At 40.6% G+C, this 17,779-nt stretch overlaps 1 protein-coding gene across 4 annotated transcripts in view; it reads right to left on the bottom strand.

The window, feature by feature from the left end:
* The window catches only part of TRIO (trio Rho guanine nucleotide exchange factor), a 748,009-nt gene that overhangs the window by 383,459 nt on the left and 346,771 nt on the right, over positions 1 to 17,779 (bottom strand). For all 4 annotated transcript variants that reach the window (XM_056520137.1, XM_056520140.1, XM_056520138.1 and 1 more), the window contains exon 23: positions 1,155 to 1,349. In XM_056520137.1, the coding sequence (XP_056376112.1) occupies positions 1,155 to 1,349 (195 nt within the window). The remainder of the gene's footprint in view (positions 1 to 1,154; positions 1,350 to 17,779) is intronic.

Genomic DNA, 17,779 nt, shown 5'->3' on the forward strand with positions numbered 1-17,779 from the left:
TGTTTTTTTGAGACTGCAAAGGAATTTTACTAATTGAGTATAAAGAAAAGGTGACACTATCAACAGGACATTGTATACTGCTACTTATATTACAAGATACCATAATTTAAATAATTTAAAAAAACAAAAAAACAATTGTCAATTACTGCTAACTGCTTGACTACTACACACTGTGCAAGTTGCGAGGGCTGCTGTGTGAGAAACCAGGAATTTAATCAGCTACACTATAGCCTGGACTTAGCCCACAGTTATTACTAATTGTATATATATATATATATATATATATATTTTATTTATTTTTATATATATATATATATATATATATATATATATATATATATATATATATATATATATAGATTTTATACGTTCACTGCTTCAAACCAATACCGAGAAATTATGGAACACTCCATATTATACCCCTTATGAAGGTAACAGCTGCAGCCTAGAAGTGCAAATATAAAACAGTTATAGCACACAACCTATTTTTAAACCGAGAGGTTTGCGCTGGGTTCACATGGCAGAATTCCTCACATAATTGTTTCTATTTAATGCAAAAACCTGGACACACATGAAATTTGAGGCAGATTCAAGCAGAATTTCCACATGGACATTCTGTCACGAGTCAAAGTTCCAGTGATGTCAATGGAAGGTCCCGAAGAGGATTATTTTCAGAGAGGAATTCGTCAAGGAATTTCTGTAGTATGAAGCCACCCTAAGGCTACATTCACACGTCGGATTTCGCCTGAAAGTACTGAATATTATGTCCAATGGGATTCCGCTATCCCATTTAGATAGCAGAATTTTATGCTGCAAAAACTATAACTAGCGTTTTATAATTTATAATTTACACAGAATTCTGCGTTTAGAGAATTTTGCAATTCTGTTCAGCAAACTTTGCTGAACAGAATTTGTGAAGAATTGCAGAAATTCCGCCATGTAAACATGAGTAAAAAACACACTTTCGGCAGCCAATTCGTGCACAAGTATGCCAAAAAACTGGTTTGCTGATTGACAGCCACATGTGGTGCGGAAAGAGGCGATCAATCACTGTGTTTTAACCCTAAAGATGAGTAAATCTTGAAGAGCGAAAAACAGATTAAATATGTTCAACAGCAGACATCTCCAATCAATAGAACTTAACTAACACTTACCGATTTGTTGGAGTCATTATATATTCCTAAAGCTTTTTCTAAACTTGTACGGTATTTTTCCATCCGCACAGAGAAATCTCGATACCTTTTGTCCAGCACAGAAATACATTTTTTAATTTCTGATGAATGAGCATGTCCTTTCTCACAAAAGCCATCAGCTAGCTGTATCAACAGTTTTACCCTCTCTTTTGTTTGCTGCAAGATAAAATGAGAGAAACAAAGTTGAACTTTTATTTTACTTTAAATTTAGTAATAGAGAAATTGGTTATTTAACTAAATAAAGCAAATAACCCCTTATGTACATATCCTGATTGAGCCTTGAGACCAAATTTTTCAAAACTTACCTGTGTCACCTCTAATAACTCTAGAATGCTTTTACTTATCCAAGTGATGATGAGATAGTCTTTTTGTAAAATTTTCAACATTTTTCTAAATCTGAAATTCCTTGTATGGAAGATGGTCATACTATATAAATTAGATATTAACATCTACAATATGTCTACTTTATGTTGGAATAATTTGTTAAACATGCTTTTACTTTAAGACCTTAGAGGGCATAAAAGTTTAGCACTGAAGAGTTTCCACAACCTGTGGCGCTGTGGGAGAAAGGAAGACACTTTTCGGGCACTTGCTGGATGTAGGTCTGCAATGAAGAGCTCAAACTTCAGAGTGGTGAAGATAAATAGCGTTTTATTTGAATCAATAGGGGTGACAGCGCGTTTCGAGGGGACAGCTCCCCTCTTCAGGTAATCTTGATGGAGAGGGGGAGCCGTCCCCTTAAAAAAATGTGTTGTCATTGATTCAAATAAAACTCTATTTATCTTCACCACTCTGAAGTCTGAACTCTTCCAAAAAAATGTCTTCCTTTCTCCCATACCACCGCAGGTTGTGGAAACTCTTCAGTACTACAACCGTCCCAGGGATCCAGGGTACGGACGGACATGGGCTGCTGCTGCTATCAATGCCCGCCTCCTCAGGACATTTTCGGTGTTGTGCCCAGAGCGCAGCACGGCAAGATGAGCAGTTTCCTTCTGCACACTATACATTGTGGTAATACCAGTTAAAAGGAACAGGGTGCGCCGGCATTTGCCCCCTTTTTTTTCCATATAAAGCTGATAAAAGGTTAGCAGCAATTTCCCCCCAAAAAATTTAATCCGATTTAATCAGGGGCCAGTTCAGTTTTGAAGTGGATTCAAGGGGCTATTATAAATTACTCCATTTAGAAACTGCAACCCTTAACATTTTTTTTATGAAATTCAGAATCCTCTAGGTGTTTCACAGAAATAACAGAAAGGTAAAAGAAAAAAAAAATGAAATATCTATTTTCCATGCAGATATTCCAATTTTCGTCTAAAATATAGCAGATAACACAAAAATATACCATATGTGGCCCTAGTACGCTACTTGACTCAACCATAGGCCTCATATTAAGGAGCCCCTAGTGGATTTTGAGGCCTCCTTTTGATTTGGGTATTTTTCCAGTACTATGTTTCCAGAGGCTTTGGGGTCATAAAAAAAGACTCCTCAAGTTATGTAATAAGGGGTGTGGTAAGCATTTGGACCCTATAGGTGTCTAACAAGATTTTGGAACATTGGGCCCTGAAAAATTACATGTTGGGTCGTCACATAACAATTAGCCCAGTAAGTGTTTATGCTAAAGAGTGTTTACTAAAGATCACTGCTTCTACTGTATATTGTTGCTGGGCAGGAGGTATACAATGTATATCTCCTGCCCAGTTTCAGCTGTACCGCACAGCTCAGCCTTGCTAGGAACAGGGAGTCCAGACATTTTATTGACAAGATTCAATATGCACCTATGTATACTATATGAGAGGCGGAGGTGAGTAGTGATGCTATGCAAGACTGTGGCATTTTTTCTGGTGTAAAAACAAAACAAAAAAAACAAGTGGAAACTTAGCCTTATGCTAGTTAACCCCTTAAGGACGGAACCATTTTTTACCTCAATGACCAGGCTCTTTTTTTTTTTATTTGAAATGTATCTCTTTAAATGGTAATAACTTTAGAACACTTTTTCTGAGCGGAGCGATTCTAAGAGTGTTTTTTCGCATCATATTATACTTTATATAAGTGGTGCATTTTTGTTGAAACATTTTTTGTGAAAAACCACAAAATATTGTGAAAAACTGGAACATTTCTGGCATTTAACATTTTTATGGTGTACACTGTGCAGTAAAAGTGATGTTATATTTATTCTGTAGGTCAGTATGATTATGGTGATACCCATTTTATATAGCTTTCAATGTTCTTTTTCCTTTCCTGAGCAAAATTATTTTTCTGCCATTCATTTTCCAACAGCAGTTACTTTATTATTTTTCGTCCGATGTCCTTGAGTAAGGTTTTTTTTGCGGGATGAGCTGTACTTTTTATTGGTATTATTTTTGCAATATGTGCTACCTTTTGATCTTTTTTATTCCACTATTTGTATCAAAATTAGCAAATGTTGCGCTTCTTTTGATGTTTTTTTTTTTACGGTGTTCACCGTGCAGGATAATTTACATTATGGTTTCATAGTACACCTCATTACGGATGTGGCAATACCAATCATGTATATGATTTGTGTTTTTGATGTTTTTTGGCGATAATATAGGGCTTTTATTTGGAAATGACCCTTTTTTTTTTTTACACTTCATACTTTCATTGAAGAACTTTTTTTTTTTACACTTTTTACTGGTTATACTATGCTGCAATACATTTGTACTGCAGCACAGTATGACCCGATCAGGTGCACAAAACACAGCCTGTGTGATCAAACCTGTGGCTGCATCTCACAGGCTTCCGTAGCAGGCAGACAGGAGGTCATGATCTGACCTCCTACTGCCATAGCAACCAACGGCGATCCGCGATCGTATTGCGGCGGCGCTGTTGGTGAACAGGGGGAGAGCACTCCCCCTGTCAACACCATAGATGCCGTGGTCAGGATTGATCACGGCATCTACGGGGTTAATGCTGCCGGGACCGGTGCGATCTTGGCTCCGGCTGTGATTGACAGCCGGGTCCAGTCGCCGATCTCCTGCGCTGCCCCCAGCAGTGCTGGAGATCGTTATGATGTATGTATACGTCGGGTTCTGGGACGTATGCATACGTCAGATAGCGGGAAGGGGTTAACCCATTTAATGGTACATCCGTGGAAAACTTATTTTTTTTATCAACTGGTGCCAGAAAGTTAAACAGATTGTAAAAAAATATTAATCCTTCCAATACATTTTATGGGCTACATACTACAGAGGAAATGCTTTTCTTTATTGGATTTCTCTGGTGTCACGAGCACAGTGCTCTCTGCTGACCTATGCTGTCCATTTTAGGAACTGTCCAGAGCAGCATATGTTTAATAGTCAAACCATGAAGCTTTTATTAAAACAAATAGACAGATACAGGAAAATACAGCTTCCAAAATACAATAAACATCGGTCCAAGGACCGAGAGAATCCAAACAACATACAATGGTACATAAACAAGGCATAGGCAGATCAGAGCAGCATATGTTTGCTATGGGGATTTTCTGCTCTGGACAGTTCCAAAAATGGATAGTTCCAAAAACTATGCCTTTTTGGGAGTAGCAAATGATTTTTAGGCTGCTAAGCTAAGGAGGAACAGATTTTTCCAGGCGTTCTGAAAATTATACCTTTTTGGGAGTAGCAATAGCCAAGCCAAGAAGATGGCATGATTTTTTCCTGGCGTTCAAAAGAAATTATCCCTTTCTAGCAGTAGCAACAGAACTGGCAGACAGGCATTAGCCAGTGTACAACAGGAAGTTGCGGACTGGCATTAGCCAGTTTACAGCAGGAGGTGGCAAACTGGCATTAGTCAGCGTATAGCATGGGTGGTGGTAGTACTGTCTAACCAGTGGCATCTGGCAGTTTTTGTCACAATGCTGGCTGGCAATCTTGTTCGCTTCAGGGTGTACACTAGAGGGTGGACAAGCCAGGGAAAACTGGGCAAGTTCTGGTCAAAGGTCTAATCTAGTGACCCAGAAGTCTATGGTGTCCGGGTTCATGGTGTCTGTCAAAAGGGCAAAGCGGATGTAGGCCTCAACCTGGATGTTCTGGTGGTGGTTCATATTCCCTGTAATGATGATTGATGTCAGGGGGGAAATATCGGATGCAGGAAGTTCGTCATCATGTGCTCCAGTGTGAAGATGCTGCTGGCTATAGCTCCTTCCTCTTGCAGTGCTAGTGCTGGCAAAGGGAATGGAGTGTTCACTCAGCTACTTCGCTTCTCCTAATAGAACTCCAATTTAGCATTCTTCACAGAAAGCGAGAACAATTCCCTCATATTGGCTATATACTGAGGGTCAAAGAGTGTTGCTATCCAGTAGTCATTTTACTTTAAGCTCGCATAACGACATAAGGTCACTGTGCACGCAAGAAAGCATCCAGTCAGTCATCCTCGCCAACTTTACTGAGGGCCCAGCTTTTTCAGCTTTCATCCCATACTGCCACGGTTGGTCATGGTCCTCATCATCATCAGTGTCACTTTGCAAAGGGTCCTTGTCCCCCAATCCCTTCCACAGAGTCCATTGCCAAATCCTCCTACTCCTTTTTAGGTCCTACTTTCTCTACCTTCTCATCCAAGTCCTCCTCCTCAAGGAGAATATTCATACTGCTGGCAGCCAGATGGGAACTCTCCTCCATCACATTTATTGTTTGCTCGAAAAGGAATATCAGCAGCATTACACCACTATTTCCACAGTTGTACTTGCTGACAAATCTGGTAGCTTCCTGGAAAGGCCTGAACATGCGACAGGTGTCCCTGATTAGCAGCTAATCCCTGAGCTAAAAGTCATACTGACTGGAAAAATGGTCAGTCTGCTGCATTAGGAAATCTGTTACCGTGTTACGCTGGTGGTACAGTCGGTCCAACATATCTAATGTTGAGTCTCAACATGTTGGAATGTAGCATATTAGGCAACGTGGTAGACTGTTCTCTCTCTGTCGGCGAAGGAAGGCAAGTTTCAAAATGAAAAAGATGGCATGGACTTTGTCAAGGGTCCCATATATTTTTTACTTTTTGGGAGCAGCAATAGCTTTTTAATCAAAATTAGTCCATAGAATAATACCTTGTTTTGAGGATCATGGTTTGTGTATGTGTAGGCCTGGTTAAAACTGACAGCAGCAAGGGTGATTGTGGACTAGAGGGATTGGTGGAAGCCAGTGGACATCAGGGGGTAGAAAAATATAGTTGATGGCGAACCAGTGGCACTGGAATTAGATAGGATACTGCAGAAAGAGGTGGACTGTAAGAGTTGTAGCCTGCAGATAGCAGGAAGTTCAAAAATTAATTTGACAAAAATTTTGACAGCCAGGTGGCGTCGGCCTGGCTGGAAGGAGTAAAATTTTGCACAGCACTGATTGTTCTGCACAGTGCCAACCGTGTGGAGTGGCCCACCGTAACACCAAATGATTGTGCACAGCGGGGACTCCTGGCAACTGTAGCCACTAGCCAGCGGACAGCATACAGTTGGGAGGTAGTGTTAGCTGTAGTCATCAGACAGCAGGCATTTGTGGAATAGGTATACTTGTAACACGGCTTTGCGATGCTTCGCCCTATGCTGATGTAGAGGCCTAATTTCTAAATCAGGACCTTGTCTGTGCCTTACTTTATCTTTGCAGACAAGGCACTGTGCCAGGTTTCCTACATTTGAAAACAAAGTTAAGCATTTCCGCATGGCAGGATACTGTAAAGAGCTAGGTACATCCTTACCGGACTGTACACCTGTTCTAGTACATTTTTCTTTCAAGCCTGCAGATACAGCACCAGCGTCACTTGCTACTAAGCTGCTCGGACGAACAGGACTGCTGACATCCTAATCTTTGAACGCCTCTCTATCATCCCCACCACTCCTCGCTGTAAGAACTTCTGATGTGTGATCGTGGCCTCCTTGTTTCCCCTCAGCACATCCACCATGATGCCTTACAGTATGCCCATCATGCCTACCAACCCCAGTCCCACAAGTGCTATGCGCTGCCACTGGATCCCCATCCACAGCATAAAAATACAAAGGCTGACCGTGACACAATTGCTCCTCATGGCTCGTGCTATCCATCTGCATAGCAGTAGGGGGGTGGGAGCAAAGAAAGATCAGGAAAAAGAGCACCTAGGACCAGCAATTCCTTGGCCAAACATTTTTTGGGTATTGTTAAACATTTTTTAAATGAAACTAATAATATTCTCAATCACAGAGCAGATGTGTGACATTTGCAGGTGGGTTTGACTTTGCTGCTATCACACAACTAGCAAGATATAATCTGAGTTTCAGTAAACCACTAGTATGCAGGAAAACTATCAACAGCGCAAATGCGTGTGTCTTGAAGGCATTTATTGCTTTTCCGCTATGACACAACTAGAAGATAAAATATGTGTTTCAGTAAACTAATCGTATACACAATTGCTGTATTAACAGGGCAAATGCGTGTGACTTGAAGGAGCTTATACATTTTCTGCTATCACACAACTAGGAAAGATTGTCTAAAAACGCAGGAAAATTAACGTAATATTGGAGAGGCTGGGAAGGATCAATTCTTTGCTCCGGGTCCTTGTAGAGCTCCTATAGAATTTGTGCACTGCGGGTTAGGATGAGGGTTCTTGCTGAGAAATCAGGATTGTGGTTTAAGGATTACGCATAGTGTCCCTCATTTACTAAGTGGAGTATAGGTTTCTTTGTGGGTTTTAATTCCCCAAAATAAATTTTACACATTATTTACTAAGGTTTCCCTACACATGCTCTGATCTGTAGGGTTTTCTTCAGTTCAAATCCAGCACATTTTATGTGAAAACCTTAGTAAATATGTTGGGTTTTTGTGAAAATGTCGGGAACACGTCCCTTTTCAGAGACCATGCCCCGTTTTCCCGGCAGCCACACCCCTTTTTCGGTTTCTTAGCGAAATGGAGAGTTAGTCGGGGTTTTTTCAATTCTGGCGCATAATCTGGCGCAGACAGAATTTCTAGCGCAATTCGACAAACTGGCGCACAACCCAACAAAACATGTTGGGTTTGCAATAGCAAATGAGGGCCAGTGTCTATCCTACTAGCTCTGTTTCTCTAATTCTTTTATTTTACTCTCCGTTTATCTGTATACTGCGACCTGCTCTGTGTTCTGCTCACAATAAACGTTCCAAACAGCTTTTTACGGATATAGTGTAAAAATCTGCTCCCCCTTGCTCACTCCTATTGGCATTTGAGCTGATTGACAGTTAAACCAGCAAATCATATGATAACCCAGATTATTACACACTATTCCAAATTAGTATGCAAATTCTATTCAAGCGTCACAGATTAAATATTTTGTTTTTCAGTTTAACTCATGGATGGCATTGTGTCTCAGGGCTCTTTTGATCACTGAAAATAATCATGGACACCTATGATAACTAGATTGCCAGGTGAGCCCAATTTAAGGAAAAACTACTAAAGGTGGGTGTCCATATTATTAAGCGGAGCACCATTTTCAAGCAATATGGGGAAGAAAAAGGATCTATCTGCTGCCAGAAAGAGTGAAATAATTCAATGCCTTGAACAAGGTATGGAAACATTAGATATTTCATGAAAACTTAAGCGTGATCATTGCACTATTATGAAATTTGTGGCTGATTAAGAGCACAGACTGGTTTGTGCAGATTAAGGCACAAGAGCAGCTGCTAAAATACCATTACATTGCAGCAAACGGGATATTTGAAGCTGCTGGTGCCTCTGGAGTCCCACAGACATCAAGGTGTAGAGTCCTCTAGAGTCTAGCAACTGTGCATGGACCTTCTATTCGGCCACCACTAACCAATTCTCACAAGCAGAAAAGGCTGGCTTGGGCAGAAAAATACATGAAGACTAATTTTCAAACAGTCCTGTTCACTGAAGAGTGCCGTGCAACCCTGGATGGTCCAGATGGATGGAGTAGTGAATGGTTGGTGGACGGCCACCCTGTTCCAACAAGGCTGCAACGTCAGCAAGGCGGCAGTGGAGTCATGTTTTGGGCCTTAATGTGTAAAAATTACCTCTGCAAGGGTCCCCGAAGGTGTAAAGATTACCTCTGCAAAGTATGTGACTGACCACATTCTTCCCTGGTACAGAAGGAAGAACTATGCTTTCTGTAATAAAATCATCTTCATGCATGACAATGCATCTCATTCTGCAAAGAATACTTCTGCATCAATGGCTGCTATGGGCATAAAAGGAGAGAAACTCATGGTGTGGCATCCATCCTCCCCTGACCTCAATCCTATTGAGAAGCTTTGGAGCATCCTCAAGAAGAAGATCTATGAGGTTGGGAGTCAGTTTAAATCCAAACAGCAGCTCTGGGAGGCTATTCAGACATCTTGCAAATAAATTCATGCAGAAAATGTCCAGAAACTCACAAGTTCAATGGATGCATGGCTTGTGCAGCTGGTATCAAATAAGGGGTCATATGATGTTAAAATATAACATGACCTGTTAAAATGTTTAAAAAGTTAAAATGTCATTCAAAGTTTGCTTGAAATAGCTTTTGATTTCAGTGAATATGATGCATACACAACAAATGACAATTTTCAGTTCTTTACAACCTATCAAGTGTTTTGAAACTGTGCGTAATAATTTGGGATAGTGCATTTTAAGTTTTTTTATGTTTAAAAAAATACTGTTATCACTAGGTGGTTTGCTCAATAAAATTTGAATTATACTCTTAATAGTTGATAACATGAGAATGATGCTGGCTGTTCTTTACATCAATTATTTAGGTAAATGAGAAAATATAATTTGCATAATAATTTGGAACAGGTTGTAGGTGATGTGTTGGTCACCCTGATGTCATATGCCACTGCCCCCTGCTTCTCCCTCTTTCTCTGGGTGCCATAACACCATGCTTTTAACATGTTTTTGCACTTTTAGCGGTTTGTGCGAACCAAGCAAAACCCATAGTTCAGGTCGAATCCAGGTTCGCCAGGCTTAGCTTGTTCAACATTTACCACCATGTTAGTATATAAAAATGTAATTTTTTTTTTTTTTTTTAGTTTTTTTATACCAACATGCAGGTGTAGCTCCAAAGTTGATAATTGTAGAAGAGGTAAAAGGAGACCAAGCCCCCAAAAATTTGTTACACAAACTCTTCCGACATGCAACTTTAGGTCCGACTTGCGACGCGCAAAGTAACGGAAATATACACCACCTCTGTAAATCGTGTATATTTCTGTGACCAATGCAACTGCAGCAACTTGATTTAATAGGTGGCAAGTGCCTAGGATCTAGTATACCGAAAATGGGCAAAGCTTTACTTACGTATGGCAAACTAAAACACTGCAGACAATTCTACCCCTATTTAACTACTTTGTTGATCCAAAATACAGTATAAAATTCTTATAAGGCGGATGCCAGTTTCCCCATAGCAGGGGGAAAAATTCCTTAATGAACTCCAAATATGGCAATCAAAATAAATCCCTGGATTAACCCCTTAAGGACTGAGCCCTTTTTCGCAATTCTGACCACCGTCGCTTTACGAATTAATAACTCAAAAACGCTTTTACCGAATATTCTGATTCTGAGACTGTTTTTTTTTGTGACATATTCTACTTTATTTTGGTGGTAAATTTTCGGCGTTACTTGCATCCTTTTTTGGTGAAAAATCCCAAAATGTCATGAAAATTTAGAAAATTTTGCATTTTTCTAAATTTGAAGCTCTCTACTTGTAAGGAAAATGGATATTCCAAATAAATTTTATTTTTATTCACAAATACAATATGACCACTTTATGTTGGCATCATAAAATGGACATATTTTTGTTTTTTGAAAAAAATTAGAGGGCTTCAAAGTAGAGCAGCAATTTTCAAAAATTTCATGAAAATTGCAAAATCTGAAGGGACAGATGTTACAGAACTACAGCTCCCAGCATGCCTGGGCAGTCTAGGCATGCTGAGAGTTGTAGTTTGGCAACATCTGGAGGGCTACCGTTTGGGCACCACTGTAACAGTGGTCTCCAAACTGTGACCCTCCAGATGTTGCAAAACTACAACTCCCAGCATGCCCAGACAGCCTTTGGCTGTCTGGGCATGCTGGGAGTTGCAGTTTGGTCTTCCTAGTGGTTGCCACAGTAAAGATCACTTTACTTTCATCCCCCCCACCGTAGTTTCCCTACCTGAGCCAGGATCCAGCAGTCTCCAGCGACAATCGGGGGTCCCCAGGCATCCTCTCCCCACGATCCCCTCGACATCCAGGGGTGGGCAGAACGGAACGATGGCAACCCACTGTCCTGCCCTGCCATTGGTCAGAATCAGTTCTGACCAATGGCAGGAGATAGGAGGTGATCGCAGCACTGCGACCTCGCTCCTATCCCTCAGGATGATCAGGGCTGTCACTGACAGCTCCGACGATCCCTATTTTCCAGGTGATCGGTTCAGAGACCCGATCAGCCCGGAATAGCAGAAAATTGCATGTCTGAATTGACATGCGATTTTCTGCGATCGCCGGACCCCCCTCGGCGATGTGCCAGGATGCCTGCTGAATGATTTCAGCAGGCATCCCGGTCCGGTCCACAACCAGCTAGCGGCGGGGACCGGAACTCCAACGAGCGTATGTATACACCCCACGTCCTTAAGGACTCGGGATGCAGGGCATATGCATACGCCCGGCGTCCTTAAAAGGTTAATATTTTGGAGTCTTGACTAAAGCGATGTCCCTGTGTTGCCAGGGCTTTGAAAAACTGTTGTACAATGCCACCAAAGCATTGAAAAACCACAAAAGCATTGTACAACATTCCATCCAATGCAACTTGACCAATCAACAATGGCGATCGTGACGTGGCAATACTGTCAACTCCTCCTAATGCTCTGAGGTGCTTGGTGCTGTATCACACAGCACCAATCACCCTTATCTTGGGCGAATTGGCCCAAAAGTGCCGAATTGACTTGCCAATCATGGAATTTGCCATTACAGGGGAGATTTTAGTTCTCCCATAGGCGAAATGCCAAGATAGCTACAGTTCGATAACAGCAGCCATCTTGGCCTGATCACAGGGCCCGTGTGACATAATGAGAGTTAATAATATATATATATATATATATTTTATATAATAAAATATACATAAAATAAAACTCAATGAACATAATCTTGCGACCCCAAGTTATCTCTTTTTTTTAAGGAAGTCTGGGACTTAGAGTGCTCCCATATGAGTACTTATATACTCATACGTGAGGACTATAAGTCCCAGACTGCCTAAAAAAATGAAGAGGTAATTTGGGGCAGGAAGATTATGTTCATTGAGTTTTCATTGAATTTTCAAACATTTCATGTAACAGGAAGCAGTAATTAAAAAAGAAAGAAAGGTTGCAGCAGCACTCTGTCAAAAAAATGGAGGCTCTTAGCGCACTTTTTGATCAAAATCTGTCCCACATCCAAAAAGTGCGCTAAGAGACAATTTTTTGACTAAGAGTGCTGCTGCAACCTTCCTTTCTTTTTTATATACTGTGTATTTGCCACAGCAGCATGCACTGTTCGGTAGATGTGCTGGCTATTTTATTTTATTTTTTTATGTTTTTGCTTTACAAGAAAAGGGGAGTGGCACCCTCTCTAGCCGTGAACCCCTCCCTGTTATCAGGAGGGTTTAAATTGGCAGTGGATCCTGCATGTCACCCAGTCAGAGATCATATGCCCAGCAGAAGGTGAGTGAATTAAGTATGTCAGGGTCCCATCCAAAATGGGGCCACTTCATAGGAGGTTTTTAATTTCAATTTGATAGTGGATCCTGCATGTCACCCAGTCAGAGGCCATATGCCCAGCAGAAGGTGAACTGATTTAACATGTTAGGGTCCCATTCGAAATGAGGCCACCTCCGTGTGGGGGACACGTTTTGATCAACCAATTTCTGCAACCAATTGTACTTTGTAATGCCCCCTTTCATTTTACCATTAAACGTATATCACAACCCAAAAAAAATATTTGTGGCAGGAAATTGAAAAGAAAATGCAAATTCTGGGGTGTTTTGATTTCAATAAGTGTACTTTAATGGTACAACTGACATGTTCTCTATTTTGCAAGCCAATAGGAAACCCCTGGTTACATGTTTTTCTATTATTCCACTGCTTTATGAAAAAAAAAGTCAAACTTTTTGAACAAAGGAAGTATGTTGCCAATTCTGATTTCTATACTTTTTTAATTTTTCCTTATATGCGGCTGTATGAGGGCTAATTTTTTGCACAGTGATCCATAGTTTTTATCAGTACCAGTTATATATATGTACAGGGTGGGCCATTTATATGGATACACCTTAATAAAATGGGAATGGTTGGTGACATTAACTTCCTGTATGTGCCACATTAGTATATGTGAGGCGGGGTTTTCAAGATAGGTGGTGACCATGGTGGCCATTTTGAAGTCGGCCATTTTGAATCCAACTTTTGTTTTTTCAATAGGGAGAGGGTCATCTGACACTTCAATCATATTGGGAATTTCACAAGAAAAACAATGATGTGCTTGTTTTTAGCATTACTTTATTCTTTCATGAGTTATTTACAAGTTTCTGACCACTTATAAAATGTGTTCAATGTGCTGCCCATTGTGTTGGATTGTCAATGCAACCCTCTTCTCCCATTATTCAAACACTGATAGCAAGACCGCAGGAGAAATGCTAGCACAGGCTCCCAGTATCCGTAGTTTCAGGTGCTGCACATCTCGTATCTTCACAGCATAGACAATTGCCTTCAGATGACCCCAAAGATAAAAGTCTAAGAGGGTCAGATTGGGAGACCTTGGGGGCCATTCAACTGGCCCACGACGACCAATCCACTTTCCAGGAAACTGTTCATCTAGGAATGCTCGGACCTGACACCCATAATGTGGTGGTGCATCATCTTGCTGGAAAAACTCAGGGAACGTGCCAGCTTCAGTGCATAAAGAGGGAAACACATCATCATGTAGAAATTTCAGATATCCAGTGGCCTACATGATCATGTGTTTCCCTCTTTATACAATGAAGCTGGCACGTTTTTCCAGCAAGATGGTGCACCACCACATTATGGGTGTCAAGTCCGAGCATTCCTAGATTAACAGTTTCCTGGAAAGTGGATTGGTCATCGTGGGCGAGTTGAATGGCCCCAAAGGTATCCCGATCTGACCCCCTTAGACTTTTATCTTTGCGGTCATCTGAAGGCAATTGTCTAAGCTGTGAAGCATTCTGCAGCACCTGAAACTAAGGATACTGGAAGCCTGTGCAAGCATTTCTCCTACGGTGTTGCTAACAGTGTGTGAAGAGCGGGAGAAGAGGGTTGCATTGACAATCCAACACAATGGGCAGCACATTGAACACATTTTATAAGTGATCATAAACTTGTAAATAACTCATGAAAGAATAAAGTTATGCTAAAAACAAGTACATCATTGTTTTTCTTGTGAAATTCCCAATATGAGTGTCACATGACCCTCTTCCTATTGAAAAAACAAAAGTTGGATTCAAAATGGCCAACTTCAAAATGGCCGCCATGGTCCCCACCCATGTTGAAAAGTTTCCCCCCTCACATATACTAATGTGCCACAAACAGGAAGTTAATAACACCAACCATTCCCATTTTATTCAGGTGTATCCATATAAATGGCCCACCGTGTGTGTGTGTGTGTGTGTGTGTGTGTGTGTGTGTGTGTGTGTGTGTATATAACTTTTTGACCACTTTTTATTCAATTTTTTGGAGATGTGACTAAAAATCAGCAATTGTGGAATTTTGTTTACATTTATGACGTTCACTGTATGGGATCAATAACATTGTATTTTATAGTTCAAACATTACTGCATGTGACGATACAATTTTGTTTTAATTTTTTTTATTTCTTTTTTTTATTGGGGGAAGGGAGTATTCACATTTTATAGAAACTTTCACTTATTTTTTATGTCCCCACAGGGGACTATAAATAGCAATCTTGATTGCTATAACTGTTCAGTGTTGTGCATTGGCATAGCACTAATCAGTAATATTTGTCGTATGTCAAACTGTTCAACCAGATCGCAGCAGAATTACAGCAGCAGGTGAGGAGTTCCTGCCTTCATCTTGACTCCTCTGACCTCTGCGATCACGCTGTGGGTTGCCCAATTAATGTCAAAAATCCCCTATAATTCTTTTGATCATGTGATCACTATTGATCTTGGCCTCTATACGGTTAATCGCTGCGTTCAGCAAGATTGCTTATGTCCCCAATTACCTCTTAAGGACCAAGGGCATACATGTACGCCCTGGTCCCGCCCCGCAGTTTGAAGCATGCTCGCAAGCTGAGTGTGCTTCATACCCGGTGGATCACGGTTGCTCTCAGCAGCCAGGATCCACAGTCAATGTAGACGGCACAATAAAAGTTGATCACGGCGTCTAAATGTGGGATCTAACATTGGCAGTTAACTCAGGGAGCTGATCGAGACTCGGGGAGGGCCCATACCTGCCTCCTCTCCATCCGATCAGTGCTCTGAAGCTCCAGGAAGCGTCAGTAGGCTAGAACAGCAGAGCACCAATAATGAGCCATAGCTCAGCATTTAAGAATGTATCCATTTATAAGATTGTATGTTATCGCCCCCATGAGGACTAAAAAACATTAAAAAGTGGGAAAAAAAAATTCATAAAAGTGAATTAACTTCTTCCCTAATAAAAGTTTGAATCACTCCCTTTTCCCATTCTGTAAATAAAATAATGTAAACAATAATAAACTAACGTATGTGGTACTGGCAGGTGCATAAATGTTGGGACTATTAAAATAAAATGTTAAATTAATTTGCACAGTTGATGGCGTACAGGTAAAAAAACAAATCAAAGTTAAGCTAAAATTTTTGCATTTTTGTTCACTTAAAGACAAGGTGTAATTTTTACTGAAAAGTGCACTGCATAGAAACTGAAGCCCCCAAAAGGCACAAAATGGTTTTTTTTTATTTCGCCCCACAAAAATTTTTTTTGGGTTCTGCCATAGATTTTGTTATGAAATTATTGATGTAATTCATTACAAATTACAATTTGTGGTGCAAAAAACAATCAGTCATTGTCTGTAGGTGGCAAATTGAAAGAGTTGAGGATGAAAAACGAAAGTGGGTTAACAGTGTGTTCCTGGCTAAATTTAGCCCCCTGGCTCAGGGCTAAGTTTATTGATGACCTATGCTCATCAATATCAGATCAATGGGGTCCCAACATCTGAAACCTCACATGTTCAATTCAATGAAAGCTGAGCTGCAGAACCCCCTACTACATAATGTAAGTCAGGTGTTGGAACCCTATAGGTATAAATTACCAAAATAATTACAAAAATAAAAAAAATAAAACATTTTCTGAAAGGAGACATCTTGTACATTTAAAAAAAAAAATTATATTTTAAAATTCCTTATTTCATGGATGTGATGTGAACAAAAGTCAGCAACTTTTGACTTTTTTTTTTTACACCGTCCACCGTACAGGATTATTAGCATTATATTTTTATAGATTGGAGATTTCTGCACTAGCAATACCAAATATGTTTATTTTATTCTTTTTAAAAGAGCTTCTGCTCTCGCTTCATAGTTTAGACAGGACTAACGACATACCTGTACATCCTGGTGCACCAAGTAGCCAAGATGTACACGTGTGTCTTGCATCCTCTAGGGGTTTATAATCACCCTGAATAAAACAGTCCTGCATAATAAAGTGGAAGCAGGACATAACTTTATTTAGGCTGCATCATTCTTGTGCAAAGATCACCAAAAGGTAGTTAAACCAATCAAGCAATAACATCCCTAAAAAAAACTCCACAGAATTTACAATGTCCACATGCTTCCCTAGGTCCTCTTCACTGTTTTAGAGGATGCCAAGCCATAGCACCCTCTTGCATATAAAATTACATTGTTCATAAGGTTGAAAAAAAAGACAAGAATCTGTCAAGTTCAACTTACTGAATAACCCTACTGTGTTTATCCACATGCCCCAAGGTAATATAATTTGGGGGAAAGATAAGATTAGTAAACAGTCCTAAATAAAATTTTTCTTATTTTTCTACAATCATGCTCTTGGGGGGTTAAACCCCCTAAATTTAAACATCAAGCCTATAAGTTGGCCTAACACATATGCATGGCTGCCTGAATGTGTGTAGTTTCTCAGTGAGGTTCCTCTCCCTCATCCCTTTCCACTGTCATAGACCATACCTCACAAATGTTTATTTTTTTTAAAGGACAACACAGGAGGACAGATACTGGGGGGCTTCGGATGGCATGTTTCCGGGAGTTTATTCATTATACAAAAAGAAGAAGCGAGGAGGCACTCATGGTTTCAGGGTGCAGCGGGTTTCTTTATTTTCTGTGCAAGACTGGAGCAGCACAGCATCTGCAGATTATCAGACTGATGAAACGCCCAGAAGGGGCGTGAAACAATTGTCACTGCACCTGTGTACTTGCAATGGCGTCCTGTGGATGCTGTGCTGCTCCAGTCTTGCACCGAAAATAAAGAAACCCGCTGCACCCTGAAACCGTGAGTGCCTCCTCACTTTTTGTATTGTGGACTGTGCATGTTGTGCTCCGGAGGATGAGCACCCTGTCAGGATATAGCCAGTAACTTGGTTCTTTGTGGCGCTGTCCTGTTGGTGGACAGCCAGAGCCTGCTAGTGACTGCTTAACCCCTTAACGACGCAGGACGTATATTTACGTCCTGCGCCGGCTCCCG

The sequence above is a fragment of the Hyla sarda genome, chromosome 5 (genome assembly GCF_029499605.1).
Source record: "Hyla sarda isolate aHylSar1 chromosome 5, aHylSar1.hap1, whole genome shotgun sequence".
NCBI classification, from domain to species: Eukaryota; Metazoa; Chordata; class Amphibia; order Anura; family Hylidae; genus Hyla; species Hyla sarda.